Genomic DNA, 20,570 nt, shown 5'->3' on the forward strand with positions numbered 1-20,570 from the left:
GCCAGCCAGTCGCAGGGCATATATGGACAGACAACTCACTTGCTCATTCACACCTAAGGACAATTTGGACCGGCCAATTAAACTGGCATGTCAGTTTTTGGAATGTGGGAGGAAAACCGGAGTGCCCGGAGGAAACCCACGCAGGCAGGGGGAGAACATGCAAATTCCACACAGGAGGTTCAATCTCATGACCTCAAAACTGTGCCGCACAAGCGCTAATCACTGCGTCGCCGTGCTGCCCAATTTGTATTCAATCGTATAAAATCCTTTATGGTCCAATGTATAAAATCCTTCAGCAACCTGCCCCCCCCCCCCCCCCCCCCCCCTGCGACCAGCGATCTACGGATCGTGTGTACTATCCTTTCCCTTCTTCCAAATAAAACTAAGAGAAACAAACTCAAGGTCCTGTCTTCGTTCTGGTCCTGACACAGAGGGTTTATTATCACACAATTAGAGGAATAGCATACATTTTGAGCTCAAACTAGCACTGATAGTTAGTGTTTACTCGCGCTAACATGATTTATGATTAAATCACGAGCGTAACATGACGTCATTTGACGGCCAATAGCAGTAGCATTAAGTGGAATTAACAATCCCGCAGACAAGGGACCGTTTCTTTCTACTGACTCTTGAAGCGAGGAGGTGCTGATATTCACGGAGGCCCCGCACACACACACTCACACGCGCGCACGTACATGACGCGGACGCGCACGCATAAGCACATGGTCTCCCTTCTCCGCTTCCCTCACTCACATTAGGGACTCAGCCTCAGAAGCTCGCTGCTCTTTTTTGGACGGAATATGTTTGATGCCAGAGAAAAGTTTTAATATTGTTTTATCGGAATTTTATAAACACAATGCGGTGTCAATATAGAAGCGAGAGAATGTTGTTTAAGTGAACTTGAGAAGAAGAGTTGAAGACCTATTTTTATTTTATTTTTTTGTATTTATAACTTCCAATTTCAACTTTTTTGGAGCTGTTATTTTGTAAACAAAATGGAGTCTTCCGGCTTGGCCGCTGTGGTGATTTTAGCTGTAGTTCTGGTTCACGTAGGTGAGAGCTTCACCTCAACAGGTGGGAGGAAAAGTGCTCCAGGTGCCGCGCAGACGGAAGGTGGCGAAAGGAGCTTCCCGGAGACGCTCGTCGCCAGGGGCGATGGCGATCTTCTGTTAAGGGCAGTCGAGCGGCACCCCCGCGGCGTGACCCCTTCCCAGCTCAGGACCAAAGTCAACCGCCGGCAGAGCGGCAAGTCCAGCGCGGCTAACGCCAGGCGCCTTGTCGGGTAAGTAGGAGAGCCACTTAGCCAACCATAAATCATAAGATATTCTTAATATGTTCATAAACAATTTAATAATGATCAATCTCATTAAGCTGTATCCTACCAGATTTAGCAAGTGGTAATGTAAACTTTCACGGGCTTCTAGTTAGCTACAGTGCGTTATTTATATATATTTCAGTTTGTTTGGTGTTTGTGTTAGATCAGGGATGTCAAACTCATTTTAACTCGGGGGCCACACGATAGAACAAACATTCTGTCGGGGGCCGGACCAGTAGATTAAAGAGAAATAAAAAGAGAGATAAAGAAATAAGAGAAAGAGGGAGGGAAAAGGAGAGAGGGTGGGACAAAGAAAGAAAAAGGGAGAGATGGAGAGAGCGTGAGAAACAAGAGATAAAAAGAGAAGTCGTGAGAGGGGGGGAAAGAAAGGGAGAGGAAGAAAAAAATCCAAAGAGAAATAGAAAGACACAAGGAGAGAAAAGAGAAAAGAAAGCACAAAGGGTAGGAAGAGAGAAAGAGAAAAGGAAAAAAGAAAGTTAGAGGAAATGAAGTTAAAAAGACACAGAGAGAGAAAGAGACAAAGAGCAACAAAGGAAGAGAAAGAGACAGAGAGTGGGAGAAAAGGGGTGGAAAAGAGAGAGAGAGGGAGAGAGAGAGAGAAATAAATAAATACAAGTACAGTGTCTTTGTGAGAGGCACCTCGCTTTGGCAACATCAAGTTGACATATTTCAACCTGCAGCTTGTTTTTCTCTGAGTGTTGTCTTGCGGGCCGGATTCAATCCCTTAGCGGGCCTGATCTGGCCCGCGGGCTGCCTGTTTGACACCTGTGTGTTCGATTATTAGAAATTTATGAAAGGGGATTAAGGAGAATTTCTGTATTAGAATTCGGACGAAGTCAGTATTTCAAAGGGACAGTGTGTATCAGGGGCGATTGTAGGTTCAGAGCTTTGGGGGTGCTGAGCACTCAGTGTTTTTCTGGTTAAAAAACATAATTTCACTTAAAGTGATTCAACACTGTTCAGGAGTGTCACTTCCCATTTGTGAACACAAACCTGTCAACCTGTATGTTTTTGCAATACAAAGTACGTTAATTATGCATTTTAAGACGTTTTAAGAAAATCTGTACGGAAAAACGCAAATTTGTCAATTATGGGTACCAGCCGGTAAACACCGATTATCACGAAACGGCAAATCAATCAAGTCTAACGAGTTCGCCGCGGTAGCCTCTATCTCTGTATCATTTTTTTCGTTGTAAACGAAGCGAGCGGTTTGATGCTACTGTGCGCATGCGTCTGCCACCTGGGGATTTCCCATCATGCATCATTCCGAAAAAAAAATATGGTGTAAGATTATTTTGTATTTTGTACGGGAAAATACGACAGTTTGTACGGGCATGGAGGTTGACAGGTATTGGAACATCAAATGACACTTTGTGGTTAGCAGAAACACTATTACTACGCCGTGCCCATTTTTTACTCATTTATTTCTAATAGAGTACACACACATATACACACAGTACACATAAAGATGAAGAAGCGTGGAATTTTTTAGATAATGACGCATTCTATTCAACACCTTATAATTCCGGTTAGAGCCTCCACAGACTCCGCTGCTTTGTTGCAAGTGACACTAGCGGAGTAAAAGAGGAGAGGGTGTGAAAGTGATGCTAGGAATCTTACTTTTTTTTATTAAGGAAAAGAGAGTTTCAAAATGCTATAATTTTTTACCGTGCTTGGGTTGAAAACAGGCTGGTTACGTCCATCGTATGTACTTGACCACTACATGTAGCTGTATTGTGTAGTGCAACTAAAAATAAGTGCTGAAAAAGCACAACGAGGAAAACAAACTACAGGGACTCAAAGCCACCAATCTGCACCATTCTTCTCATTCTTGCCCAGCATTTTGCAATGTTGTTGGGTACTTTAAAAAGCATTATGGCAAAAAAAATTATGTCAGCTTCCTCTAGGTGAGGCTGGTGTTATCTAAATCTAATCTAAATGTATCCAACTATAAACTCTTTTATAAATCCCAGTTAAAGATTTGTGTTGTATGTGACTTATAGGCTCCAAAACGGCCGAACCGATTTTTGTGAAAATGTACAAAGTTGTACAATAGGGCTCTGAGAGTGTCTTTAGCTAGGTTTCATGTCAAAACATCCCCAATAAATGCCATTGAAATCGATAAACATCTACTTTCATATACAAGCGTTTTTGGAACTGCATGCAACTTTTTGGCTATTTCTAGTGGCTCCCTGACATTTTTTTAACAACCACAGCACCAACTACCTCGCCCAAGTAGAAAACCTGGCAATGCCAAGCCCGGCAACGTCAGACCATTATGCTTGAGTAAAATAAATGCAAATTTCTCGAAAAGCATGTTTATCTGATAGTTCATGTATTTTTGTCTATTATTTAAATCAAAATATTTATTAAAGGAATGCAAGTTTTTTTTTTACTCCTAGTAGGCACTAAATAATACACACTGTCTATTTTGAGTCTGTCATTATTGAGTCATTGTCATCTGAATGTTTTCTGATCATTCTGACTTCAAAGTGAGAATTTTTTTTACATTAAAGTAAGGATTCTGAATCGGTCAAACTTTAAAATCAGAATTATTCGACTTTGTTGAAAAATTATTTAACCAAATTGATTTAAATTTGATACATATTAAGTCAAAATATGGATGAAAAAGTGAATATTCTGACTGTAAAGTCCTTTCTGTTTCCAATGACATTTTGTAGATTCAATATTTAGGGCTGACATTTCATATTTACGATGCTTTTTACCTTGACACTTATAGATTTGTGTCAAGTTGTCCGGCGCATTGAGTATAAAATATCAAGTTTTCGGAATATGTTTATTGGTTTATATGGGTGCCATGTAATGTGGTATGAACTGTTTCATTTTGAAAACAAAGCCAGGACTGTAGGGGTGTAGAGAAAGTGAGTACCCCTGACCACAACCAATGTGGGCAAGTGTTTACATACACTCTTCTGGGTGTAGTGTATGCTACATGGACACATCTGCAAACACAAACACAGCCTCCCTACTCCCCTCCAAAACACTGAGCCACCACATCAACAAATTTTCCCAGACCTCATCAGTGCTGCAGCACTGCTTAGTGAAGCCCTCATTCACGAGCTTTAACATATTTTTCCACAAGAATTCTCCATTATTCAATTTAAATTCAGACAGTATTGCATCGTACTATTTGCACTTGTTGATTAAAGTGAAAGAACACTACTTTACTACTTCATTCAATTCTAGACGTTTTTCTCAAATTGGAAGAACCAGTGCCAGCTAATTTTTCATTCTGACTCATTTTTGAAGGTCTACAGAAAAATTAGTTCTATATCGACCTAGGGCTTGTCAAAAGGAAGCTCGAACGGTCATGTTTCATTAGAGGAAAAAAGTCTGTTTCTAGCTTTTACCGTTGTTTAGTAAAAAAACAGTTCAACATTGTTTCCTGAAAAGACTCGTTTCCAAGTAAACTTCTTAGAAAAAACAGCTTTTTGTGAAAGATGCATTTCAAGCAGAACTTTCACCTCCTTTTTTTTGCATTTTTTGCATTAGTGATACCTCCAGTATCTGAACAATGCTTTCCATAAACACAATGTCATCTCTTCATTGCAAGAGCACTAAACTGATGCATTAACGGTGTATATACTCCCCGGTGAAGTGATCACACAATGTCGGTCACCATGGCGATCACGTTCCTGCAGACATGTAAGAAAAGTCCTCCCTCTCTGCCCAGACAATGACAATGGGACTTCGTCATCTATTTCTAAACGTAATAAACTCTGTTGAAGGTTTAACTGCTAGTATTTAAACTCGCAACTTTTGCAACAATTCTTAACTATTTCTCGCGCCTTGTGGGTCTGCCTACAGACTCATTGGCTGAAAAAAGGAAGAAAGACTACGAAGTGGGGGCTTCTTTGATGTGTGATCAAAGTAACTCCTGCTATTTAACGGCGATTTATTGTATCATACTGAAATCATTCCCATTGATCTTTACGGATGAGTTGCGCCAAACCCTTTTTCAGTTTCATAAACTAAAACAAGAAAAACTATTTTTTACGTTTTAGCACTCAGGGACAATGATTCTGAAAACATATTTATACGTTTTTGTCATGAGTTGAGAGCCACGGCAGGATATGACTTATCAGCTGTGATTATTAAAATAAAAAGCACAGAATGCACATCCAGTCCACAAAGCAGTGCTCAGAACTTCCTAGTGTAGTGTCTTCAATGTTTCCAATATTTGTCTAAAGACCGCCTCAGTATGTGTGTCCCCCTTCTTGTGACCATGTGTTGTTGTGGCTTGGCCCGCCTGGTGAACATTTGCAAAGAAAAAAAAATCAGGCGGGCGATCAGTACCACCTGTTTTGTCCAACAAGTCTGTTCCTTTTCTTGTTGTGTGTCCGTCAAGCTGCCCAGCAGAAAGATGGCTTGTTTCCATATGAAATCTCTTTTCTTTTTGTCTATTGAACTTTTGTTGCATCCAATTTTGTTTGTTCTGAACAGACAAAGCTTGATACTCACAGATGCAAGGGGTTTGGGGGTGGTCTTTGGGGGGGTGTTTACATAATGATCAGAGGCGGATTTGAGTGGCTGCTCGTGAATTGCGGACAATGAAAAGATCCTCTTCAGGACGTTTTTTAATACAGCTAATTTAAAAAAACGAAGGCCAGTAAACCTTAGACAACAACAAAATACAGCTATGCTTTTCAACACCATTGGCAATGACTAGTCAAACGAATATTGCGCAGCTGTCAAATGAAGTGGATCACCTTGTCTGAAAGCATAAAAGGAGCTCTTTAGAGAAACTGAGGATAGCATTAGGAATACTAGCTAACGAGCCATACAGTCTTCCTCCTGACATATTCGCACATCCAAAGAAATTGTCAAGTCTGGTCCACTATATTGTAAATGTAGTATCTCCATACACCGGTGCAAAACTAAATGTCTATAAAAGTCCGGATGTTTACCAGTTTTATCGATGTTGTGCCAAAACCGCGCTCAAGTCAAGTCAAGTCACGTTTATTTATAGCCCTTAATCACAAAAATGTCTCAAAGGACTGCACAGGATTACAATTACACCATTACCTGATCTTAAACCAACATGCGGGCAAGGAAAAACTCAAAACCTCAGCGTGAGGAAAAAATAAACCTTGAGAAGGGGCCTCACAAGTGGTTACCCCACTTCCAGGACGACCAGGATGGAATGTCCCCCTTAGTGCAAACGGTACTAAAATGACTTTGTATCTAATTTTGGGGGGAATATAACAGAACAGTAAAGCACTAAGCATTTGCACCTTGTATAGAAATCAGTTATGAGCATGTTCAAAATATTTATTTTGGCGAAATAGCGTTTTCTCGTCTGATTTTATCGCTGGTAATTATGCAGTTCATTTCGAAGTAATAAGCTTTATGGTCGAGCACATAACGGTTTTCAATACATGTGATATTCGGAAGATTACGGTTTTGAATCCCTGGTTAATCACAATAAAAGTAGCCCATTAACGTAGTAAGAAACGACACTAACGTAGTGATTTAGCACGAGCTAACTCATTATATTGAGTGTCTTTGACGTGACCTACTTAACATAAAATTGCCTGGAAATACCTCAAACGTACCTTAAAAAACGTTTGCTGCAAATCCTGGATATACTTGAGGGCTGCCAGCCTGCCAGTGTTGTGCCTCAGCACAACACCAGTCTCTCCGTTTAACTGCAGATGAACATTGCAGTTTTCTGCCTTCATCAAAAAGGATACAATTCCAAATCGGGCTTAGAGGCTTGGCCACCGCACAGGAATGAATCACCATCGTAAAAAGTAGTGGTTATTTGTATTTGTCTCAACTCAACTGGCTTTCAATTGCCGGGCGCTCAAGTGCCTCCTGTCATCCGTCATGGTTCTCATTCTGTTAGAGAAGGCAACATGACGACACTTGCAAATGGTGAATAATAACAAAAATTCAAGGGCCGTCCAGCATTAAAAAAACTCTTTGTGTAATTGAATACTAACAGTATTTCACAATGCACGCCTAAACAAAACAAACATGTTCAATGAAAATAAAATACAATATTCAACACTGTCTCTCAATTCAAGTCAGTCTTTTATGTATGTCCAATATTAATTTCCAATGATGCTATTCCCAAAAATTAATAACATTGTACTGCTGACATACTGCATTTGACCACTAGAAGACAACGTGTCCCAACAAATGCTTAACACTGAATACACTTTGCTGTGATCAACTGATACTACCTCTGCGATCTACCAGTAGATTCCAATTAATGTATTGAAAAACCCTTCTCTAGCGCAAGGCCTCTGAGTTGATAATTATTTTCTGATTCTATTGTATTTATACATACATCTTTTCTGTTCATGCTTGATGAGACCAACTAAAGTAAAAACATATGTTGAACACAATTTTGGAGAAAAACTACATTACTTTATTGAGTATTGTGAGTGAAGTTGACAGATTGTATTTTATTTACTTTATAAAGTTAAGTACATAAACTATATCGATTTTCAATATGATGTTGTCCTTGCATTGCTCCTTAAAATGGAATACTCCCTTGTGAGTATAATTTTCCTAAACTAATCAGATTGTTTCCGAAAACCCATTTCCGAAAATCAGGCCCTCCCCACTCAGAAATCATAAGTCATGAATATCAGACTATACAACGCGATGACAGTAAACTCAAGCTACTGTTGTGTTTTTGAAACCTCTACGATAAATAAAGGATTACTGTACATATAAAGTATGGCCAAAGTATTCATACTTCGGGGCGATGAATGATTTTAGGCAGGTAACAAACGAATCGTGATGCTACCGTGTGGATTCATTCTGAATTACTGAACTCGATTGTTCTTTTACGACAAATCTTCGCTTAGCTTCTTCCCTGCAGCATCTTTTTTCACTTTCACCATGACTCACAACTCCTGTTCTGTGCAGCTGAAACATGACTCCTACTTTTTTACACACTTCTAGTAAACAAACGACAAGGTGTTAGCACAAGCTGATTTATCGTCCTAATCGCGACCTGCGGTATCAAAGTGTTGGTTTCGTGAGTAGATCAGATGATGGAATTAGTGCGTGCAGACTGATGACTTTGGCACGTTTGATTTATGTCAACGCGGAGCCTGCCAAAAGACCTAACGACTACGTTATCTCATGGCGCCTCGGTGTAACACGCAAAGCTTAATGAGTGAAATCCAAGCGAGTTGAGAAGTCAATCTGCATCCCATTTTCTTAAATCTTCATTGATCAGTGGTGGATTTATGGCAATATCCTGTGATAGATAACGGCTCATGTCATTCCCAGCTCAAAGCCTACTAGTGCTATTTCATAAAAAAACAAAAAGACAACAGCAAGCAATGATTAACGATTATGAGATTCTTGTTAAATTTTTTTGTTCTGGTTCTTAAATAAAAATTTGTGTCGTAACTAATTTGTTCAATGATTTATTGAGGAGGATGGGTGAATTTCAAGTCCCGTATGTCTCGCATAATCCCTGCAAAGTTCAAATAAGTTTTGTTTTCACTATGTACTCTCGCATAATGGTAAAAGGAATCCACGCACAGATAATTTCCCAGACCATCGCCTGATTTTGCTCTTGAGCATACTCACAGGTGTCGTTTCATTTACCCAAGGGTGTCAAGTCAAATGGATGGAAGGGCCGAATAAAAATGTAAGCTACAAGTTGAGGGCAGGATAGATCGGCTGTTGACAAATTGGAAATATCACATTTACTCTAGTAAACTAGTTGAACCTACTGAAAAGCTAAGAAATATATTCCTTTTAGATCAGATAAATAAAGCAATACTTTTGTTCGTTTTTGTCAGTAATCCTGAATTTTCAACCAGCACAAAAGACAAATATCCTTGTATTAAAAATCACCATTACCTGAACATCAAACAAAAGAAGCCGATATTATTCAGGCACCATCAGCAGCCTGTATGTAGTTTTGTATTTGAGCAAATGTGGGCTAAAATCATATTAAAGGAAAAATTATAGTAATTTTCTATCATTCACTCAACTATAAGCAAATAAACGTCAAGGAGAGGTAACGTACCGTAAAAAGAAAATACGCAATGATGATGCCTGATGTTTTTCATTAACCCACTCGGGGTGTTGCGGAAGAGCAGTGCAGAAATGCAGCAACCCGTGGTTTCTGATTCGGGCAGGGTTCGGTCTACGGAAAGTCAAGTAGCGAGGTAACAGCATCTAGGATCCTAGGGGCAACAATCGTGATCCAAGAGGCAGGCAAAAGGTCAGTGTTCTAGTAAACCCAAGCAGCAAAGGCACCAAGAGTTCATCATGCGGCACTCGAGATCCAGAAGGCCAAGCAAGTATTCGGTACTCCGGAAGAACAAAGAACTGAGACAAAGGTGCTTGGGATGTGACAAGGACGACAACGTACTAATAAGGAACCAAGGGGACAGAGTACTAATAAAGGGGAAAGAATAATTTGTAATAGGAGGAAAAGCCAAGGGGAAATCAAGACAAGTCACCCCAGCTGTGAGGACAGAAAATTGAACCCGGAAGTAAATGGCCAAATAATTTAAGGGCGAGAGAGATACAGGTACATTATACAATAATAATCAAGGTCCTCTTAGGGGTAAACAAAAAAACACCTTTTTGGTGCCTTGACTTTGACGTATGTGCATCACACACCCACTTAAAAAAGACCTGAAGCCGAAAAATTAAACTCCACTGTTTTTATCATTCAAAGGACAGGTAAACATGTGTGTTGTTAGCGCACTGTGACTTCTATCTTGTCTTACCACGTTTTTGTTTTGGATTTCTCCATCCGTCTAGGCCAAACGTATGCGGCGGTCAACAGTGCTGCTCTGGTTGGGCTGTGGCGCCAGGAACCAATCGCTGCATCAAACGTAAGCCTGCTTTCAACATATTAAGTTTGATTTATTTTGCTCTGGGTTCAATTTATGTTTGGTTCCATTTTAATTGAAAAGACAGTATTTTTGGTACAGTCTTTCTAGTTTTCTTCACATTGATTCTTCATTCCATTTGTTTCCCGTGAGTTGAAATTCTCTGCAGAAAAATGTTTGCAAGCCTTTGCCAACAGATAGACAAATAATGTTGGTAAAAGCTTCTAATGTCTGTCCTGTCAATTTCAATTGGTCTGTGAAAATGTTCTTGTTATTACCCTGATGGTCACATTTAGGGATGGGTGAGTACTGATACAGGCATCACTGCAGATGCCAGTCTGTTTTTTATTTGGTGCCACTTAAATAAGAATAGGAATAGTAAATAGTAAATTACCAATAAATTAATATATATTAAGGATAAAATATGATTTTAGGTTTCAAAGATATTGAATAATATGTATGTATGTAAATATATATATATATATGTATATATATATATATATATATATATATATATATATATATATATATAAATTTCATGCATGTATTTACTTATTTTGACATAAATGAAAATTTCCTCTTCAAACTTGAGTATTATTAACGATGATTTCTCAAAGTTTGGGTATCGGAAGAGAAAAAAAAAAATCACTCTCCCCCGGTCACATTCATCATGCAATGTTTTTATAGAATTACTATTACGACACGGGCAATTTAGATGACCATATAATTCGTTTTGTATGTGAGGCGTTTTTAAATGTTATAATATCATTGTGTCTCTTGTAAAAAATAATCATGATCTGTCAACATGTTCTTGTGTGCTGTCCATTTGAATTGTTGATAAAGGCAATGAGCAGTTTATTGGAATGTAATCAAGTCATTAGCATAATTGACGGATGGTTTGCATTTGGACAGCTAATTTATTAGCATATTACAGGAGTTATGCTTTTATTCTCATTTGTGCTGAAGCAGTTTATTGTTATTTGAATATGTCATTTTTGAAAAGCCGACCTGGCCCGTTTAATGCAAACACATGAAAATGAAAAACACGAGTTAGCATTAATTAGCTTACGTATTAGCATCGTGAACTGAATTTAAATGTGTCTAATAAATGTAAAATATTCACTTGGAAAACAAACACCGGTACCCTTCAAGTTTATATCTGCCATTCTTTGTCCGGGAGTGTCAAAACAGCTCTTTTTTACATTTTAACTATTCGTTTGGTTTATAAAGCCCACGCTCATGTTTTTGTTAACTTACTTGTTTACCACTTTCCCTCTCACACACACATAGATCAGCAAGCAGATTACGCAACAGACTGATTGGCTTTAGCAACCTCATAATTCAATCCACTTCCTTCCTTCTTACATTTTATCCCCCCCAAGTCCCTGCTAAAGGCACACTTAAGGAAGTGTTAATTACATTTAACATCAGGCTCCAGTTGTCTAAATTAAAGTGTACTTTTATTCTGCCAGAAAGCCACAGCTTGGGACCATTTTAACTTGACCGTAGCTGGAGGCAAGACTATCATCAGCAAGGTGAAACTCTTCCAGCCAACTTGGTGCCAACACTTTGGTCCCTGGGCTTGAAGGGGCCCCAAAAAGAATTGCATGGAGAGAAAAAGAGGGTGTTCTTCCAAATGTCTTTGCACAAGTTGCCTGCTCAATTAGGCATTGGCAGCATGAGAACCCTTCTAACTCTGGCGAGAGGGAGGGCAATTGTTGGCTGGGGACAGGAATATAAAAACAAATCAAGGGCTAAACTATGTCTAGGAAATTCCCTCTACAGACATTGAAGTAATGTCTGATATTAAGTGTCAAATTTAGGTTTTGCTTACCGGATTGGGTGTCGTGTGTTACAGCTTCTCAACAGTACCTCATTGTTAAAGTTGATTGAGCTCAGAGCAAATATATGACAGAAATTGGACTACTTTTTGTCTGGGGAGTCCACCTTCACGTCACTTAAGTTTCTTGAATAGTCTTTGTCAGCGTGGAGCTTTTTGTCCAGTGATTAAATCTCGTTGTTCAGTATGGGAATTACAAGTCACTATCAAAATTTATATAGGTACACGGAGTCCTTGATTTTTGAAAGGGAGCTGATTGTTCCCCACCGGTATAAACCGAATACAAGAGAACATATACAGGGCCTGTTTAGTTTCCTTTTTCTGTTGTTTGTTATGCCGCTTCCGTCTTACTTGAGTGATATTTTAATATGGTTTTGCCAATTTCCTGTGATAATAACTACTACATCCTTACTTTGATGGAGTAAGCTGTCCGAGGGAATAGCTTCATATTGGATACTGTTAAATTCAAACGTGATGACAGTACTGTACAATGAGTCTAGTGATCCTTTAGATGGGAGAAATGTAGTATTTTTGCTATATTTTCTCTCCAGTATGGTGGAAGAGTGGTAATGCGCTAATACTGTTTTTTATCCAATCTGTATTGTCCTTGTTCAACTGACCCATGTCAATACATTAAAAAATATAATACACAAATTACATATACATTGTTCACATAAAAACACCACTTTTAATATTTTACACAACTGTTAGAAAATGTTGACTGTTTCATGTACCATTTTTCATTTTTGCTATATTTTAAAACTTCGTTTTCGATTAAACAAAAACCAAAGAAAATCATACAATTAGAAATAAATATTTGATATGACACATGGCAGTTAATATTTCTAATTTCAAAAAATATGAATGAAAATGAAACTTAAAATGAGCACTTTTCTGGCAAGAGCCGTAAATTTTTTTTTTTAAGCGTATGAAAAATATAAACACAAACTCACACAAAATAAAATACTTAATATTGTTACCTGTGAATTTATTTCCGTATATATTTACAATGACATTGTAAAGATCCGGTAAAATCAAAACCAAAAAGTAGTGTTAGCTCAGAATTAAAGTGCGTAGCTTTTATTATTGAACTTCTACTGTAGGCTTCTGGTAAACTGAATTGTTACACCACAAAGCGTTCGTGACTAGATTAATGTAACATCTTGTCTTGTGTCAGAAGGACTTACTGTATAGAATTCCCCACTGGCACTTTATGCACATCTGCAGCTTTGTTCGAGAGCTCTGGCAGCTATATTTTTGCCTCCTCACCCAGTCATAGCACAGCGGTTGTTCTGCCTCAGTTATCTGCAGCTGGATGACTCCATACAAACCTGTAAAAATTTAGCGAATTTGCTGGGGAAATATTGTCTATATCAACCATATTATATGGTAGTGAGACATTGAGCAAGTTCTGCAGTTGTTTGAAAAGTAAGGAATGCCCACAATAATCAGTTTACAAAACCACAAGCTACTTAACAGAGGAATTTAGATAAGAGTTGAGTTGCTGACATGTTTTGGGTCTCTGTGGGCTAATACTTCGTTAGATCTTGTAGATCAATTCGTAATTATAGATTTTTTCCCGATATCACAAATATAAATAGGCATCCCTTACCAACATTTTTTGAGCAGACAAAAAACAAGATTTAGAAATGAATTTCCTGAAACCTTTTGAGCCTGGCCTGTTAATATGCTAATTAGTTGTCAAAGTTGTGATGTTCCAAGTTGTTTGGCTCTGATTAGTTACATAATTAAACAAGTATCATAACACACAATTGCCATTTCTCAACTTCACTTTGGAATTTTGAAAGCAACAGGACATGCTCGTTGTTGTCTGGAACATGTGTGAAACAGCTGTTTAAGTATCAAGGACGTCAATGCATCTGTGAATGTTTTCTAACCTTTTAAAAACACATCAAAAAATCCTAAAAGAAACAAACCATCATTTCAGCCTCCTCGATTGCAAGATCCAAAAATATTATCCCTTTCTTGTAGTCTCAAATGGATGGACTCATCACTTACAATCATGCATCTATTGCACCATTTTTTCTATTTGCTTGATTGGTGAAAATTTATAGAGTATGACATTTGAACTGCACTGTTAAATGTTGTTTGTGTACATTCACACAATTAACTATATGGTGTCCAGCTGCAGGGTGTGAGAAAGTGCACCAGAATTAAACAAAATGATGCAATTACTTCAGAATGTAGCCTACATTATGAAGTTACCAGTCAAATTGTTTTTTTATGTGATTTGTTAGTTAGCAAGAGTGTGCACAAATTAGCAACATTTTTATGAAAGTTTACTTTAAGGTAGGCCGCAGGATTTAAAACTTTGTTACTCTCTGCCGCCATCGCCTGGATTAAAGTCATGATCGCAGCCTTGAGCAGCTTGTTCATGATGCACGTGCAAGCACATGCATTTCTTAGATGCACTCGGATGAACTGTTTTTTTTTCATACTTTTTGGGGGTTTGGATATGCGTGTAGACTTGGCTAGAAGCAGGCCTTTTCTTACTCTCACCATTTTTATGCTCCACTGACAAATAGAAAAGAAAAATCCTGTGTTGACCAGGATGACGGCACTTCCCTATCGCCCCTTCCTTGAACCTAATGATTTCCGCTCCCGAACAGCTCTGATAAAAGTAAGATATAAGCTGATTGGCACAATGGAAAATAAAGTATAAGGGCTCGTTGACTTTAGTTGGGCACTCAATAGAGAAAATATTTAAATTTCAACTTTTTAAGCAGGCACCTTACCTTTAAATACTTTTATATGAGCAGACAATGACTATTTGAGATTAGTTAAACCCATATTCGTATTTTACCTTGATCATGGTCTCTGCTTTTACTAGTTAGGCCTCTGCACATAATTTGTCGGTCTGTTTTGACCTCTACAAACTTATTTGGTCTTTATTGTCCCCTCTTTTTTGGGGGGGGGGATTCCACTTTAGTGCCAGATGTGATGTCTGTTGTCAGTTTCATAAAGACTGTAAACATCCGGTTGAGTCCCAGTTTTGCTTTTTAATTTGAGTTTCGGATATTTCTCACATAGTTCTCCATTGTTAATTTCATATTACAATGTGTGGAATGTGATGTTAGACTTTTTAGGTATATTTAAGTTGTGGGACTAAAATCTTCCCATACAAAAATATGAACTGAAGTGATCTTCCGCAAAACTAACTTGGCAATTATGAAAGAAGGTTGTTTTTGAAAACGTTTAAAAATGGTCTTTACAGATGAGTGGCATCCGTCTGTTTTACAAGAACAGGAAGCAGTTTTAAAATGCCTTTTAACTTGTGAGTTTACTGAACAGAGGGTAGAATTAGGCTGCGTGTAGACAGCTACAAATCCCCCCTTGCTTTTATATGTGTTGGACTGGGGGGTTTGCAAGGTTTTTAGTTCACACTCCCCTGTCCAACCTTGTACAGAGTTATGAGCCATTAGACAGACCCTGTAATCCATACGCAAGCCATCGTTCCCAAAAGCTATGATTAAATTTTTAACCGGACAACCTGTTCTCACTACCTCAGAATTAGGATTGCTGCTTTCGCCACTCAAGCTGGGTTTCTGTTTGTAGCCACGTGGTTCTCTAATAACTGTCATAATTGAAGGTGAAAAGGAGGTGTTACTCAATGTCTGGACCAACGACGGATCGGATCCTGTTATTTACTCATCTTACATAGCAGACTGGAGTAAGAACCATCACTTACAATAATTCTCAGTAATAGACAACCATTGCAATTATCATGTTTATTCCTGTATAACGCACCTTGTTTCTTTTTGTTTTTTTACCTTTAAGTATGTGTATGCATGTGGTTTTACTCTAGTACTGTTTATTACCTTATCTATAGCTCAAATAATATCTCTGACCAAATCACAAAACAATGGATTTTTTGGGACTATTTTACAGGCTTGAGTGTTGTGGTCATGCACTTGAAAAATTTCAACATTACCTTGTGTTTTCTTTTATTGATGTTCACTATGTTTTGTATACTGTTACCCAATGCTAAATCTTTTGCACCCTGGTCATCCTGGAATGGGGATTACCACTTGTGAGACCCCTTCTATAGGTTTCTTTTTTCCTCATGCTGAGGTTTGGAGTTTTTCCTTGCCCGCATGTTGGTTTTAGATCAGGCGATGGTGTAATTGTAATCCTGTGCAGTCCTTTGAGACATCTTGTGATTAAGTGCTATAAAAATAAATGTGACTTGACTTGACAATGGATACAATGGGGATCGAACAGAGGTTGTTGTGCAAAGAGCGCTGAATCCTAACACCTAGACCAAATCTGAAAAGGCATTGTATTTTATCTCATTATCACACTATTTTTATTCACGGTACAATAGATGCATGTTAGAACATGAGGGAAACATAAAGCTGGATATAAATAAATACAAAAAAGTACGACAAGGGAAACAAATTTTTTATTTATTTGATGATGAATCGGACCTTGAAGGACGTTAAATAAATACATTGTAAATTTTATGTTGGTTTTGTGTTCATAGTCTACGTTTTCAATAAATGATATATTATTCATGGCCGCACACATTCAACAATGTTTGTCACTTACAAGGCTTAGTTTGAGGTGAGAAAAAGTGAAACAAAATTTTATACCGATATTTAATCAATACTTAGGGTTGCGTGTTATACACAAGTGTGGGTATACACTAATACATATGGTAGACACCCACCTGAGACACATACATGCCTCCAACAAAGGGGCACTTTGGAATAAATTACGTATGCACTATTTTTTTGTTTTCTGTGTTTTTTATGTCATTTGCTCATACAGTATTTGCTAACTCCTTCGCTAAACAAAGCAGGCACCCCAAGTCGGAACGATCCTTCACACAATTAAGTATTTACAATTATAATTTGTTAAGTGACCATAGTAATACTTTTCAGTATTGTGTGCATCTATGCTGATTTTACGGTCAGCTACTTATTTGTTCAATCATTTTTAGGGGAATATTTTAGAATGTTCTTTTTATTCTGCAAGCCATTGTTACCTTTTTTTCTGCAAAAAATGATGACTTAATAAAGATTTTACGGCCATGTGTTTTAAGTCTACATTTAATGGGTGGTAAATTTATTAAGGGTGAAACAGTTAAAAAATGTTTTTATGTTTTGCTTTTATGTGAATTATAAAAGACCCCTGACATTAAAATTCCTCCACAAATACCTACTGGAAACCTCTTTCTATGTGCGGTTGAGTTGCTAATTGTCCTCGACCTTATGTTTTACTCATTGTCTAAAACCTCAGACCCTGAAACTATTGAGACTGTAGTCTTCAAAGTCTGTTTTGGTGGTGAGGTGGAATGACTGCTCTTCAGATAGTCGACTACCCTGAATCCAGTTAACACTCTCTGTGCTTGAAGATCTGTCATTTTTTGTGGCTGTTATAGGACATTCATGACATCATGGAGCTTAAAGAAATGTAGACAGCCTAAAAACACTAAAATAAAAGAGAACTAAAGCCACATGCCTTCTAAAGCTGCAACAGGTAGTGGGTGGGTGTAGGTCGGTTCCACTAAAGCACGTTCCCACTTGACCATATGGAAACAGCTGGTTATTCGGTCCTTCTGGATAATTTAAAGTTGTGGATTTTGTTTGAGTCAGCTTTACAAGTCCCTGGCACATTCACCCAAATGTTTCTCAGACTGGCCCGGCATGGGGCTCGTTAGACGTTAAACGCGAGAATATAAGCCTAGCATAGCTGAAAGGAACGCACACAGAGTCATGGGTCAACTGTAGGCTAACAAAATCCCCCTATGAGCTAAGCGTACTATGGAGAATTAAAAGCTCTAGCTCCTGTATAAGACAAAAACACTTGATTCATAAATGCGTAGAGTATGTGACAGAGGCACTATAATCTGCTGAAAAATAACCCGCGTAAGATTTACTGCAAGGAGCAAATACATGATCATTGGTCATGCTCACGTCTGGTTTGCATTAGAAAGATGAAGTTTTATAGTCAATGCAGTTTTGCTTCCAGTCAGTGACAGGTTCTAGCAGGTATCTGGTGATACCATTGGACTGGCAACCATGTGGAAGTTACATGCAGCAGAAAAGATAAATTCTCTTATTATTAGCCAAGTTATTATTTACGGTGCTCAATATGTTGATTAAAACTTGTTTGCTTATTATTACACTTCAAGTGACTTGCTTTACAAACCCATCAGGGTCTTTGGTAAGTCCTCACACGATTTTCCTGGTGGTTCTCATCACTAGAGGTTCATCCATCCTATTTTCTTCAAGCACTGATTTTGTTCAGGGTCACAGCAGGTGATGTAGTCTAGCTTAGCTGATTTATAGTGTAAGGCAGCCATGTCCAAAGTCTGGCCTGAGGGCCATATATGGCCCGTGATCAAATTTTTACTGGCCCGCTGCCTCTTCCATAAAATTAATATGTGGCCCGCCAGTAATCTTGACCGCAGTATGAAATACTGGAGTGGCACGTCCAATTTCGTTGTCACAATATATCCCATGTTGTAACAATGACAATAAAGGTATATTCTATTCTATTCGATTCTATTCTAAATAAATTGGTACAAAAAACCAAATCACCAATTTGCAAGATGATGGCAGTAGCCTTTTGGACACCTTGCCCTTGGCTTTCTGTGAGAATTTTAGCCCACCCCGTTTCCGGCATGGGTACTGCAGATGGACGAGATAAAGTTGACTTTCAGGACAAGTTGAAATTTCAGAGAATTAGAAAACAACTGCTTATGCCTAATTTGCCAAAAGAATGTGGCTGTTTTTAACGAATATAATATCAAGAGCCACTTTCAGATGAAACAGGCTGACTACAAAAAGCTAACTGGAAACGAATGTTGTAAATGGTGAAGCAACCAGAAGCTGCTTTAACTGTACAATAGCGCTTTTTCTTGAGAACCCGTGAGTCAAATTAAAGTGCTACTAAGGCAATCTACAGGGTCGCAGCGCTGATCGCCAAGCTCTGCAGACCTTTCACAGAGGGTGAACTTATTAAAGGCTGAATAGTTGACCCGCACGCATTTTGAGCTAACCAAATCTGGCCCGCTTTCAAAAAAGTTTGGACACCCTTTGCGTAGGGCAATCTACACTCAGAAATGATGCTCGTCTGGTACGGTTTCGTGCAACGGTTGTCTCATCTCATCTCATTAGCTACACCGCTTATCCTCAGTAGTGTCGCGGGGGGGCTGGAGCCCATCCCAGAAATCATCGGGCAGTGGGCAAGGGACACACTGAACTGGTTGCCAGCCAATCGCAGGGCACACGGGGACAGACAACTCACCCGCTCATTCACACACTCGCTCATTCACACCTAGGGACAATTTGGACCGGACAATTCAATGCTTATTTTTGGAATGTGGGAGGAAACCGGAGTGCCCGAAGGAAACCCACGCAAGCACGGGGAGAACATACAAACTCCGCACAGGAAGTCTGGAGCTGGATTTGAACCCACACAGGAGGTTCCCAAGACATGAACTGTGCCGCACATGCGCTAACCACTGCGCCGCCGTGCTGCTGCAACGGTTGTTTGTGGTCAAAATCCAAACTACTTTCTATACAGCTATGATTTGCCTTTGTTATCAATCTTCAAACGGGGTTTACCAAATACATACAATTCAGGAAAAAAATATAGAATCATGAGATTCAAATCCACATGAACAACATACGAATTTGCGAGGTCAAAGAACACAAAGAGCTCGGAATAATACTTGATAAAGAGCTACATTTTAAAAATAAACTAAAACCCTTATAGAACAAGAGAGTGAGATTATTTAGAATTAGATCAGTGGTTCTCATCTGGTCTGACTCCAGAACCCACAAACCCCCCAATTACTATCTGCGACACAAATCGAGAAACATTTTTACTCCTCGAATTTATTGAAAGAAAAAATATGTGCAGTTTTAGCCAGACATGGTAGAATATATCCATTCTTTTAAACGAAATGACCAGCAAAACATTTTTTATTATTAAATATTTTAACTATCTCTAATGCTCAATTACCCGGAAATTTAATAAAATACAAAACGTTTTTACTTAAGTTTCTTCAGCCGTTTTTTACAGACTTAACATGCAATGAAAATGTTATGGTTGAAATTACAGTTAGGGTTTTTGTTTGGATTTAGGGTTTGGGTCAGGGTTTTGGTTGGAGCTAGGGTGAGGGTTTTGATTGGAGCTAAGCATTCTTTGACCAGTTCACATTTTTGGTACATTAACTGGAAAGATATGTGCCATTCACACTCATAGTTGTTGGTTTTATCCACTCTCGAGGTTAAGGGTTCAAGCTACCATTAGTTGGATTCATCGTTTTGTTTCATTGTTTTGGATGCAGCGAGGGTTAGCGTCAGGGTTTTGGTTGGGGCTAAAATTGCCCGGGTTGGTGTTTGGTGAATGTTAGAGTTTTGGCTGAAACTAGGGTTAGGGTTTTAGTTGAAACCAGAGTTAGGGTTTTCGTTGGAGCTCGGGATAGAGTTTTTGTTGGAACTATAAATTGCCCTGAACAATTTACACCTTCAAAGTCAAAAGTTCAACTTAACTTTGGGTTTGGAGTTTTGCTTGTAAT

The 20,570-nt window shown here is 38.6% G+C and overlaps 1 protein-coding gene across 1 annotated transcript in view; it reads left to right on the top strand.

The window, feature by feature from the left end:
* The first annotated feature begins 770 nt into the window (after window positions 1–770).
* LOC148351833 (latent-transforming growth factor beta-binding protein 2-like) overlaps window positions 771–20,570 on the top strand; it is a 151,868-nt gene continuing 132,068 nt past the window's right edge. The window contains exons 1-2 of the mRNA XM_088353965.1: window positions 771–1,282; window positions 10,106–10,179. Of these exons, the coding sequence (XP_088210091.1) occupies window positions 996–1,282; window positions 10,106–10,179 (361 nt within the window). The 5' untranslated portion in view covers window positions 771–995. The remainder of the gene's footprint in view (window positions 1,283–10,105; window positions 10,180–20,570) is intronic.

This window comes from Urocampus carinirostris, chromosome 15 (assembly GCF_059441175.1).
Source record: "Urocampus carinirostris isolate Australia breed hairy pipefish chromosome 15, RoL_Ucar_1.0, whole genome shotgun sequence".
Classification (NCBI taxonomy): Eukaryota; Metazoa; Chordata; class Actinopteri; order Syngnathiformes; family Syngnathidae; genus Urocampus; species Urocampus carinirostris.